Source organism: Camelus bactrianus, chromosome 23 (assembly GCF_048773025.1).
Source record: "Camelus bactrianus isolate YW-2024 breed Bactrian camel chromosome 23, ASM4877302v1, whole genome shotgun sequence".
In the NCBI taxonomy this organism is placed as follows: Eukaryota; Metazoa; Chordata; class Mammalia; order Artiodactyla; family Camelidae; genus Camelus; species Camelus bactrianus.
Genome location: NC_133561.1, coordinates 27,170,882 through 27,183,472, shown reverse-complemented (window position 1 = coordinate 27,183,472; position 12,591 = coordinate 27,170,882). Strand labels below are relative to the sequence as shown.

General features: G+C 40.1%; 1 protein-coding gene across 16 annotated transcripts in view; it reads left to right on the top strand.

Annotated features, from left to right (window-relative positions):
* Nucleotides 1-12,591, top strand: part of HHAT (hedgehog acyltransferase) — a 300,160-nt gene that overhangs the window by 39,397 nt on the left and 248,172 nt on the right. For all 16 annotated transcript variants that reach the window (XM_074351883.1, XM_074351882.1, XM_074351874.1 and 13 more), the window contains exon 4: nt 11,661-11,774. In XM_074351883.1, coding sequence (XP_074207984.1) covers nt 11,661-11,774 — 114 coding nt within the window. The remainder of the gene's footprint in view (nt 1-11,660; nt 11,775-12,591) is intronic.

Sequence of the window (12,591 nt, the reverse complement as noted above, 5' to 3'; positions counted from 1 at the left end):
CATTTTTGGCTATTATCAATAAATCTGATATAAATACGGGTGTACAAGTTTTTGTGTGAACTTAAGTTTAATTTCTCAGGAATAAATTCCCAGGATTTGGATTGCTGGATTGTGTGGTAAGTATATGTTTGGTTTTATAACCCCCCCCCCAAAACTGTACAAACTGTTTTCCAAAATGGCTGTACCATTTTACAGTCCCGCCAGCAAGGTATGAGATACTCAGTTTCTCTGTATGCTTGCTGGCATCTGGCATTAGTAACATTTTACATGTCAGCTGTGTCCTGATAGGTGTCTAGTGGCATCTCATCACGGTTTTAATTTGCATTTCCCTAACGGTTAAGGATGTTGAATTTGTTTTCATGTGCTTCTTTGACATCTCTGTATCCTCTTTGGTGAAATTCTGTTCATATCTTTTTCCCATTTTCTACCTGGGTTTTATTTTTTTATTGTTGAGTTCAGAGAGTTTTTTTATAGAGTCTAGATACTAGTCCTTTGTCACAGATGGCTTGAGAATATTATGTCTCAGTCAGTAGCTTGCCTTTTCATCTTCTTAGTAGGGTCTTTCACAGCAGTGCAGTTTATTAATTTTGTTTTCTCGTAAGGACTGTGCTTTTTGGTGTCATGTCTGAGTGCTCTTGGTCTAGTTGTGTGGCCCCAAAGACTTTCTGCTGTATTTTTTCCAAAACTGTTGAAGTTTTGCATTTTACAATTACATCTATGATCCCCTTTGAGTTAATTTTTATATTAACTTAGGTAGAGGTTTATTATTTTTTTGCTTATGGATGGCCAGTAGCTACAGCACCTTTTGTTGAGAAGACTATTCTTCCTCTGTTGAATTGTTTTGCACCTTTGTCATAAATCCGTTGGCCGAACTTGTGTGGCTCTGTTTCTGTTCCATTGAGCTATGTATCTTTCCACTAATACTGCATTTTCTTGACTACTGGTAAGTCTTAAAAAGTCAAGTATTCTAATCTAACGTTCTTTTTTTCAAAACTGTTTTAGCTCACTTAATTCCTTTGCTTTTCCAAATGTTTTAAAATGAAATTTTCTATATCTATGAAACATTCTGCTGAGATTGGGATAGGTTTAGTGTTATATATTTTTGTTCAGCACTGCTTTAGTTACCCATTTTTGAGAAATTATATTTTTATTTTAATTCAGTTTTATTTATTTATTTATTTATTTATTTATTTATTTATTTATTTATTTATTTATTTATTTTATTTCTCTCAAGATTTCCTCTTTGACTCAAATGTTACTTGGAAAAGTGTTTGGAGATTTTTTGTTATCTTTCTGATACTGATTTCTAGTTTGATTCCATTGTTGTCAGAGAATACATTCTGTACAATGAAATTCTTTTAAATTTGTTGGAATTTGTTTTATGGCCCAGGATATAGTCTGTCTAAGTGACTATTCCACGAATACTTGAGAAATATGTGTATTCTGATGTTGTTGAATGGCATGTTCTATGAATGTTTAGATCCTGTTGGTTGGTTGTGGTAAATTTTTTTTTTTTGTATCCTGAATTATTTTCTGTCTAGTAGTTTTATCAATTGCTGAGAGAGAGGTGTTAAAGTCTCCAACTGTAGTTGTGGATTTGTTTATTTGTACCAGTTCTATCAGTTTTTGCTTTACATATTTTACAGCTGTGTTGTTTGGTGCATACACATTTAGGATTGTTATGTCTTCTTGATGGATTGACCTTTTTATCATTATTAATGATCCTTTTTGATTCTGTTGATTTTCTTTCACAGAAGTCTACTTTATTTGATATTAATATAGCCACTACTGCTTTCTTTTTCTTTTTAAACATGAGGTTTTTTGTTTTTATTTTTGTTTTTGCTTCAGGGGGTGGGGAAGTAATGGGGTTAACTTACTTATTTATTTTTGAAGTGGATGTATTTGGGATTGAACCCAGGACTTCCTGAATGTTAAGCATGCACTCTACCGCTGAACTATACCCTCCCCTACTATTGCTTTCTTTTGATTAATGTTTATAAAGCAAACATTTTCTAGCCTTTTATTTTTGACCTACCTATACTGTTATATTTGAAGTGAATTTCTTGTAGACAGCATAGAGTTGAACTGTTTCTTGAAAATCCATTCTGCCAGTCTCTGCCTGTTAATTGGTATATTTAATTTGATTGGGGTCAGCTTCTCAAATCTATAGGTTTATTCCTTTTGCCAAATTTGGGAAATTTTTAGTTATTATTTCTTTGGATATTTTTTATCCCCATATGTTTCTCCTTTCTTTCTAGGATTCCAGTGACACGAACGTCAGGCCTTTTATAACTGTACTACAGGTCCCTGAGGCTCTGGTTGTGTTTTTCAGCCTAATTTTTTCTTTGTTATTCAGATTGTGTACTTTCCATTGACATATCTTTAAGTTCAGTGATTCTTTCCTGTGTCATCTACCTCTGCTATTAATAATAGCTTATCCAGTGAGTTATTTAATTTTATTTGGTTTATTTTCATTCCTCTAGTCCTGAGGTCCCTAGTCAGTCTGCCTTATTCTTTCCATCTTTCAGAATCTTCTTATGTTTGTTTTATAATCACATCCGGCGTTTTTAGTAGTCCTTAGTGGGAGGGTTAGGGAGAAATATATTTATTGTATCTTGCCTGAAACTAGAAATCTCTGTGTTGGAGCATTTAAAATAAGTTCAGACATCATAAAGAAAAGAGAAGTCATTTTAATAACAAACAAATAAATTTCTGCAGAGAGACGGCTGAGGCAATACACCGTGGGGGAATGGTTGGTGGAGATGTGCCTGAAAGATGTGGTAAGCTTTGGATCTTGTTCTTGTTTGTCTCTGTTCCCAGCCGTGGAGGCACCTCAGCTATTGTGATGGCTGACCATTCTAAGGGATGCCTTGAAAGGGGAAGGTATAGAAAACCTCACTTCTGTGTGTTTCTCCTTTACTCTCATACTGCTGCTATACTTATGATACTTCTGACACCAGATGTCCGTGGACTTTCCTTACACCAAGCAACTCTGCATCAGACCCACGGGTTAAGGGCTTGTCCTACAAGACTGCTCCCCCTACCTCCCTTAAGATGTTAATTGCAAGTCCAGTTTGTTACCTGTGTTTCTGACCAATCAGCTTTAAACTGGAGGTTCCCACCACTCCTTCCTCAGGTTCAATTAATTTGCTAGAACAGCAAATGTGGAAACAGTACGTGGGAAGGGGCGTGGCATTTTTATGCTCCTTCCAAGGGTACCACTCTCCCAGCACCTCCACGTGTTCACCAACCTGGAAGCTCTCTGAACCCTGTACTTCTGACCTTTCTGTGGAGGCTTCCTCACAGAGGCAGGATCAGTCATTAACTTCATTTCTAGGCCCTCTCCCTTCTCTGGACAATGGGAAGTGGGGCTAAAAATTCTGAACTTGTAATCCTGGCTTGGCCTTCTGGTGATCTGCCCTCATCCAGGAGCCCACCAGGAGCCACCTCATTAGAACAAAAAACACTGCTATCACCTGGGAAATTCCAAGGGATTTAGGAGCTCTGTGTCAGGAACCAGGGTCAAAGATCAAATATCCAAACAAAAGGTGCTCCTAGTGCTGTTACCACAGGAAATTACAAGGGTTTTAGGAGTTCTGTGCCAGGCACCACGGGCAGTCAACAGTAGATATGTTTTCTATTACTTCACAGAGAGGTCTCTCTTTGAGAGCTTGGACAGCTAGCTAATGGGCAAAGGGGACAGACTGAAGAGATACACTGGAGAATCCTTCCATATCCTCCGATTGCCCACTTTCCTGGTCTTTCATGGTGGGTAAAATTCAAGGAGAAACATGGTCTGCGTGGTTATGAAGAGCTCCTCTCCTCTCCCCCAGCTGGATGTCAAAAATGTCAGTTTTTCCTCTTTCTCTCTTTCATCACTCTTATCTTTCTTAATTGGCCTTCTGCCCTGTGGACCTTCAACATTTTGGTATTCCATCTAGAGTTCCAGTTTACTAGTATTTGCCCACCACAGAGATGTTACGTGTTAATCAGTTTTCTTGAATGTGTGAAGACTTCCTAAGCAGAAAGCAAATTCTCTGAACATGAGGGCCATTTAAGGGGCCACAGGGACCATTTTTTTCCCCCTCCATGTTACTGTGACTTTGTCTTCTTGGTATTCTGGAGAAGTGACATTAATGAGACGCATCATCTATTAGCATAGTTTGTAGCCGGGGAATCTTACGAGCTTGTATAATTTGCTGTCTAGCCATCCTGTTCTACTACATTTTTTGGGTCATGATCCTTAACTTATTTATCAGCTTTATTAATTGTTTACAATTCATCTCTGTACATATCTTGTAGAAAATATGGTTAGTGTTTTTCAAGTTTGAGAGGTATGGGGAATATAATACAGTTTTTGTGCCTTTGACTTCATACTAGAATTTAATATTTCTTTTAAAAACTTGATTCGTAATTTGTCAGCTTTAGGACGAAAGGGAGAAATATGGACTAGAGAAAGTAGGGAGACAGAGTCTCTACATGCTTGATCATGTGTGTGCATACGTCTTAAATAATCTGAAGCAACTTCTAGAAAGTAGGTAGGTAGAGGTGTAGCCAGAGGATGTTACTGGGTTTAGGTTGAAGAGATTCAGAGAATCCACTCACATCAATTAGGTCCCCGTGATGAATTAAGTCATCTCAAAGATGACTTCTGCAGAACATCATCATCATCTTCTGTGGAACACCTCCGCCCCCATTATACCCTGGACCAATTTGCTAGGCTTACATCCTGATGGCTAGTTAAGAGGCTGGATAGTACATGGTAAACAGTATAGTTTGTGCTGGTCCTGTTGATGGCACCCCCACCCTTGTGAGCTTCTTCTTCACCTGGGCAGGATGGTGAAGACATTTGTTACTTACAGGGAAAAAAAAAGTTTTGTTAGTGAAAACATTTTATCTCTGAAGAAGTGTTGATTGGGGAAAGAGTGTTGTCTCTGGAAATTGTAAGCAGTAAAATAATCTAGTTCAAGTTATTTTAGAAACAGTAAAGCATCTGTTGAAAGAAAAACTCTTTCAGTAATTGCCAAATCAATCATTAGCCTGAGTTCATTCAGAGAGCAGTACTTTGTGTAGAATTCCTACAGATTAGTCCTTTTTTTCTTTCTCTTTTGGAGATTTATAGGCCATTAAGGTGAGTTTGCTGCCTTTGAACGTGCAGGGAAACATTTCTGTGTTCACATGTCTTATAAAGGTTTTCTCTGTTCACAGATAACTTTTGCTCAGTGTCATAGGGAATTAGATATGATCTCAAAGTCATATGCACATAATGCTGTTGAAGAAAAATACATAGGCAAAAATGTCTGGTTTCTGTTGTATTTCTTTTTTGCAAAATGCTGGATATAAGGGTAGGGAAAACAGTAAACATATTTAGCTCTGCATTGTTTTCTCTGAGGAGAAGAGTTACAGTGAAGAAAAATACAGACTGGTGGGTAGAGTAGCTCATTTTCTATTTGGTTTCTAAATACATAAATAGATGCACTTGTGACTGGGAAACACTCACTGCTGTCATTATCTTACTCTAGAACACTCCTTGGACTGACTTACCTGGTGTTTTGTTTTTTTTTCTTTGTTTCATTTTTCTCTACTAAATAGTCTTAATTCAGAATAATGTTCTTCAAAGTGAATTATTTTCTTAATGCTTCTATTATAAAGCTGGAGCTGGACTGCAATCAGAAGAAAAATATGTCGATCAAGGCTTCACTGCAGACAACAGAATCCACACCAGCAATTTAAGCAGAAAGGACTTTACTGCAGGGATTTAAGTAGAGTTCAGAATAGTTGAATGGACTGTAGGGACAGGCACTACGTAAGCTTCCAGGAGCAATTCCCAGAGCCACTCACAGAACTGTGGCCACTGCACAGCTCCTGGCTTGAGAACATAGTACTGGGGTGCACTAGCAAAAGCCACTTCACCAGAAAGCTGCAGCGCCTCTGGCCCGACTGGATCCTGGAGTCTCCGTCGCGGCTGCTGCAGAAGAACAAAGGCCTCCGCCACCATTCTTCCAGAAGTCTCACGGCCCTTACATCCTCGTGTTCTTTCACCTTCAAAGTCTTTGTGTGTGTATTAGCCCATAAGAAGCTAGGTCGTAAGGAGACATGCTAGCTACAGGGAATTCTGGGAAATGTAGTTTTTTACTTTCCAAGCTTTAACGTAGAGCAAGGCCTGCTGGAAAGGGGTTGGAGGAGTGTTGACGGACAACTGGCAGTGTCAGTCATACAGAGCAGGTATTTTATGTTGAGGAGAAGGTTACCATCGTCACTTTCTCATAGCATTTTAGATGTTGGATCTTTTCTGAATACAAGCGTTCCCCTTTTGTTAACCATGGATTCACTCCTTTTCAGTCCAGTTTCTAGAACCCTTCTTTCCTTTTTTTTCTGACTGGGTTTGGGCGATCTTGGGCAGGTCAACTCTCTCAGATTTTACCTAGTGGTGAACTTGGGGTAACTGATTATAACTGCAGGATGGGTTTCTCAGCTTCCCTTGGGGTGTCCTCGCAGGTGCCTTGGGGTTTTACTTGGCATTGGGTGCTTTAATGAGATTTCAGTCTAGGGGCCTGGCCAAGTTAGCCATGGGATGGTTATGTTTTTAGCCAATGTTAATTTGACACTGTTTGAGGAATGCAAGAAAAAGCACAAAAGGAGAGTTTTGGCCCTCTGCCTGTGATAACAGTGCAGGACTCTGGCCAAGAGGCCAGGGGTGAGAGTGCTGTGATCTGGTGAGATTTAGGGCTGATGAGAATTCACGGCTAGAATAAGGAAAATTTTACTCAGTCCTGGGTTGGCAATAGAAGGTCTTCATTGACCAGGAGTTTTTTTCTTTTAAGTCTCTGTCCTTGAACTACCAGATGATTTTGAAAGAGATTTGAACCTCTAGATATAAGTACATATGTTAAAAAAAGAGGAGATTATTTGGCAACATTAGGAAATCATTTAAAATTCAAAACATTAAAAAGTAAACATTTAGTACTCCCATGTTCATAACAGCATTATTAACAACAGCCAAGAGGTGGAAGAAACCCAGATGTTCACTGACAGGTGAATGGATAAACACAGTGCAGCTGGTATAGCCATACAATGGTGAAATATTATTCAGCCTTAAAAAGGAGGGAAATTCTGCCACGTGCTACAATATGGATGAAACTTGAGGATGTTCTGCTAAGTGGAACAAGCCAGTCACAAAAGGCAAATGCTGTATGATTCCACTTCTCTGAGGTTCCTAGAGCAGTCACATCCATAGAGGCAGAAAGTGGAAAAGCGGTCGTCAGGGCCTGGGGTAATGGGGGAGTGGGAAGTTACTGTCTAATGGGTAAAGAGTTGCAGTTTTACAAGATGAAAAGAGTTCTGGAGATGTGTGGTGGTGATGGTTGTGTAACAGGGTGAATGTACTTAATGTCACTAAGCTGTACACTTAAAAAGTGGTTAAGATGGTAAATTTTCTGTTATATATATTTTACCACATGAAACACAGACTTTGCAGTCCTCAGGACCTGGGGCTTTAAAATCAGGCTCTGGGACCTTAGACGTGATATTTAAACTCTAAAAAAGAGTTTTCTTTTTAATATCTTGCTGTAGGCAGAATCATACCACATATTAAATCTGTATGCTGTAGTCTGGGAAGAGGGCAGGCTGGATGAATGGGGGAAATTTCTGGAATAGGCTGACAGGGTGCATGTGAAACCTGGAAGCCTGGCTGGGTCACGTAGGAGTGTGAGCAGGGAATCACCTCTGCTGAATAGTGAGCAGGATGATGGTTGCCCTGTATGTGAATTACCAGGTATCAGCTTTAGTGTGTCCCTGCCTGGGAATGGCGTGGGGGTGGGGTGAGCTGTTCAGGAGTCTCTGGGCTTGTGAGCATTCAGCCATAGGGAAGTGTAACTGGTGACGTAGGTCTCTCTGCTGCTCCAAATGCGGTCCCCAGGCCAGCAGCATCATGCTGCCGGAGAGCTTGTACGAAATACAGAATCCCAGACCCCACCCCAGACTTCCTGGATCAGAATCTGCATATTAACAAAACCTACAGGTGATCTGTGTGCAGCTGAAGTTTGAGAAGCACTGATGTTGAAGGTTGGATGTGGATCTTGGAGTTCACTCTCCCCTTTCTCCACGAAAAAGCCTTCCTGGTTCTGTCCGGCTAGAATTTATCCCCAGTTCATATATGACTCCCTTATAGAACTGAAAAAGAGGTTTCTAACTGACTGAGGACTGTAGGATTGAGAAAGGAAATGGGGGAAAAACAGCATATGAAAAAGTTGTTCTTGACTTGAGACTTTATAGAGTTTACCTTGACGTGAGTGATGGAGTTCAGAGTCTACAACACTTTTGCTTATAGCAGCAGGCAAGTCAGTGTTTTTCTCACCCAAACCATTAACCACTAGTTATTGGCCATCCTGTTATATTTATTAACTCAGCTTTTCTGTCTGGTTATTTTCTTTAGGTAAATATTTTAAATGGAGAAGAAAGGACATAAGAAAATTTTTTTTATTTTCTTTAAATAGATATTTTCTGAAATAATTAGTGATGAAAGATTTTGTAATTTTGTTGTTGGAATTTGACTAGCAGAGTTTTCAACCGTCCAGGGCCTTGGGATGAAAGATAAAAATTTGTTTTGGTTTTTTGTGTATTATATTATGTCATTTCTCGTCCCCCCCCACCAAAAAAAATTAAATGTGGAAAACTTTTTAAGCATAGGTAAGCCTGAGGTCATGAATTCTACATGTAATTCTGAATGTTCAAAAACGTTACTTATATTTAAAAAGTTAAAATGTTGAGTTCTTTTCTTTGAGGGGGGTAAAAAATTCAGTCTTGGTTTTTGGGTCTTTTTACCTGTATCCCTGTTACAAAGTGGCATTTTACTAGTGTAGCCTCATCGCATGACCTTTGAACTTCCTGGCCTTTAACAGTTAATTGGCTCTGCACTAATTTGACATTTTTAAGATGGGGAAATGAGGGCTGGATCAGAGATGAAGCCAGATTAAAGTGGCATGGCCACGTCCTGGGCCCTGATGTGGTCAGCCTTTAAATGGAAGGAATTGGAGCAGACCCACGATTATCCTGGGACGAAGGCCCTGTGAGCAGGTTGTGTGTTTCAGGATCTTGGATGTGGGGAACACGTGTTGTTTGGGAATGCCCAGTACTGCTGTATTTCTTGATTTGGAAAATAGGAAAACTCTCTTTTTTTAGCAAGAGGCAAAATTTAACACATGATACAACATTAGCTGGCTAATGAAGGCTGGGAAGCACATAGGACTCGCAGTTAGTGGCAAGTAACGATTTTTAGTGAGTACCGCGTGCCAGGTACCATTTTAAATTTCTGATTTATAGAGACTTTCATTTAAACCTCACACATCCCTAGAAGATCAGTACTGTGATCACGTGAGTAGACAGAGCAGAAAGGTGAAGTGTCTCATTCAAGGTCATCGCAGCCATTAGCCGGGTAGCTCTGTGATCCAAACCCAAGCTGAATCTGCAGCCTTAGCTGCTACATTTGTGACCTCTGCAGCCATAGTCTGAGATGAGTCACAATCACTTTAATCTATATTTTACCTTCTGGAAAAAAAGGGCTCTATAGTATGTGTAATGTGTATGAAATTGCCCCCTCGGTCCTCAGGTGCAAGAAAGAAAAAAATCCTCTGAATCCAATTAAATTTGACTCAGAGTTCCACTTGTAGAGACTGTGAGGTGTTCGGTATCAATAGATCAATAGTCAGTGGGGAGTCCTTCCCCACCCACACCATTTGGCTAGAAAATTCTGAGGACCGCACATCCCTCCTCTGTCGCAGTGGTGCTGAGATGCTTGTTGGCCAAGCCTGTGTCGCCCCTTTGAGAGTGGCCGGTCACTGTGTTTATCCCCTCCATGCTCAGCTTGGCTGCCCTGATCTCCCTGGGGCTCCTGAGGCCAAGGCTTTTAGGTGTGAGGCCCCAGTGCCCATGTGTGCCATCTTGCCAGAGGTTTCACCTGCCTCTGCTGGGGAGCCACATAGACACAGCGCCTGGGACAGGTACAGACACAGGGTGCTGACGGACACAGAGCTTCCTGAAGGGAAGGGAAGGGAAGGGAAGTGTTGTCTTTCATTCTCCCCTCATAATCTTATAGGAGAAATTAACTAATTTCTCCATCAAATTATCCTCCTGCCTGTAAATGACAGCAAGATTTAACATGACTGACCTTGACCTTACACCGTATTATTAGTGTCGAGTTTACATTTCTCTTGTTGGTCAGGTGTCTAGGTGACCACCCTGAGATAGCCACAGCTGTTACCTGTACTATCTCTGTGACGCTCGGTGAATGGACTGAATCCTTTAAGTCTCTGTTTTACCTTATTTTTTTTTTTAACATTTTTTGTTGATTTATAATCATTTTACAATGTGTCAAATTCCAGTGTAGAGCACAATTTTTCAATTATACATGAACATATGTATATTCATTGTCACATTTTTTTCTCTGTGAGGTACCATAAGATCTTGTATATTTCCCTGTGCTACACAGTATAATCTTGTTTATCTGTTCTACAATTTTGAAATCCCAGTCTATCTCTTCCCGCCCCCTACCTCCTTGGCAACCACAAGTTTATATTCTATGTCTATGAGTCTATTTCTGTTTTGTATTTATGCTTTGTTTGTTTGTTTTTTTAGATTCCACATATGAGCAATCTCATATGGTATTTTTGTTTCTCTTTCTGGCTTACTTCACTTAGAATGACATTCTCCAGGAGCATCCATGTTGCTGCAAACGGCGTTATGTTGTTGGTTTTTATGGCTGAGTAGTATTCCATTGTATAAATATACCACTTCTTTATCCAGTCATCTGTTGATGGACATTTAGGTTGTTTCCATGTCTTGGCTATTGTAAATAATGCTGCTATGAACATTGGGGTGCACGTGTCATCCTGAAGTAGGGTTCCTTCTGGATATAAGCCCAGGAGTGGGATTCCTGGATCATATGGTAAGTCTGTTCCTAGTCTTTTGAGGAATCTCCATACTGTTTTCCACAGTGACTGCACCAAACTGCATTCCCACCAGCAGTGAAGGAGGGTTCCCCTTTCTTCACAGCCTCTCCAGCATTTGTCATTTGTGGATTTTTGAATGATGGCCATTCTAACTGGTGTGAGGCGATAGATACCTCATTGTAGTTTTGATTTGCATCTCTCTGATAATTAGTGATATTGAGCATTTTTTCATGTGTCTATTTATCACTTGTATGCCTTCCTTGGAGAATTACTTGTTTAGGTCTTCTGCCCATTTTTGGATTGGGTTGTTTATTTTTTTCTTATTGAGTCATATGAGCTGCTTATATATTCTGGAGATCAAGCCTTTGTTGGTTTCATTTGCAAAAATTTTTTCCCATTCCGTAGGTTGTCTTCTGTTTTATCTTATAATGTGGGAATAATAGTTTTGGTTCCACAAAGGGTCCCGGGTTGGGAGCTAGGGGTCCGCTTTCACAAAGGCACTCACTTAGGGCAGTGGCAGTGAGACCACCCATGCCACGGGGTACAGGTCGGTGGGGGTTACGATGGGGTAAAGGCGAGGAGAGTTGTGTCAATGCCATTTTGTAGAGTTTGGACTCATGTTGGCCTTCTTCTCATAATTGTTCTAGTAACTGGTGTTTTGCCTCAAACACTTACTGAGACCCCTCTGATAAACTGCTGTTTTGGCCTATTTAGGACCCAACCGACTTCGAGTGGAACTTCTGGATGGAATGGGGGAAGCAGCGGCTGGCGTGGCTTCTCCTTGGCCACGTGGGTGTGTCTCAAGTGGCCAACATGCTTACCAGGAAGGTATGATTATGTGTGCTGTTTCCTTTTAAGCCTTTCTCCTTTGCTTTTTGGGAAGAAAGAGTCCTGAGCTAGGAAATCAGGAGACATGGATATTAGCCTTGGAAGCCTGGAAAATATAAGAAAGAATTGTTAATGATCAACAAGATAAAGATAAATTATACCCTAAAAAAATACAAAGATAAAAATTAAAGATACATTGTTAATGATGAAAGAGATGGATTTCATACATGCTTATCCTATGATTGCTTCCTCCAAGTCACCTTTCAAACCAATGGATATGAAGGTTTTAGAGTAAAGCTAACTTCAGATGGTCTTCATTAAGCTCAGTCTTCATCAGATGATCTTATACAAACTGCCTGTTGTTGAAAATCTATGTGATTTCACTTACAAGTTTGGAAGAAAGTAAAGTGAATGATTTTATTAAGTGGGGATGATTTTAATGTCAAGTAATTTATGCTACAGCAGCTGTTGCAGGTCTGGATTCTCGTAGTGTTTTGCTCTTGCCTTGGCCTGGCTTAGAGAACAAGAGATTCTTCCAAGTGGATGCTTTTTGAAAAGTGCTTTCTCAAGAGGCAGAACTGAGAGCCTCTTTATATTGGAGTTAACAGGGGGCTGGAGATATGCCAAGAGGACCTTTCTCTGGCACAGGGGCTTTGGCTTGTGTCCCCTCATGTATGCTTCCTGCCTCTGTAGTTTCCTAATCTGAAAAAAATGAGTCTGTGCTTGGAAAATCTACCCAGTAAAAACAAAGCACAGCCAAAAACTGACTTGGAAGTCAACCCAGGAGAGACATCTGATTCTTAGAGGTTCGTGGAGG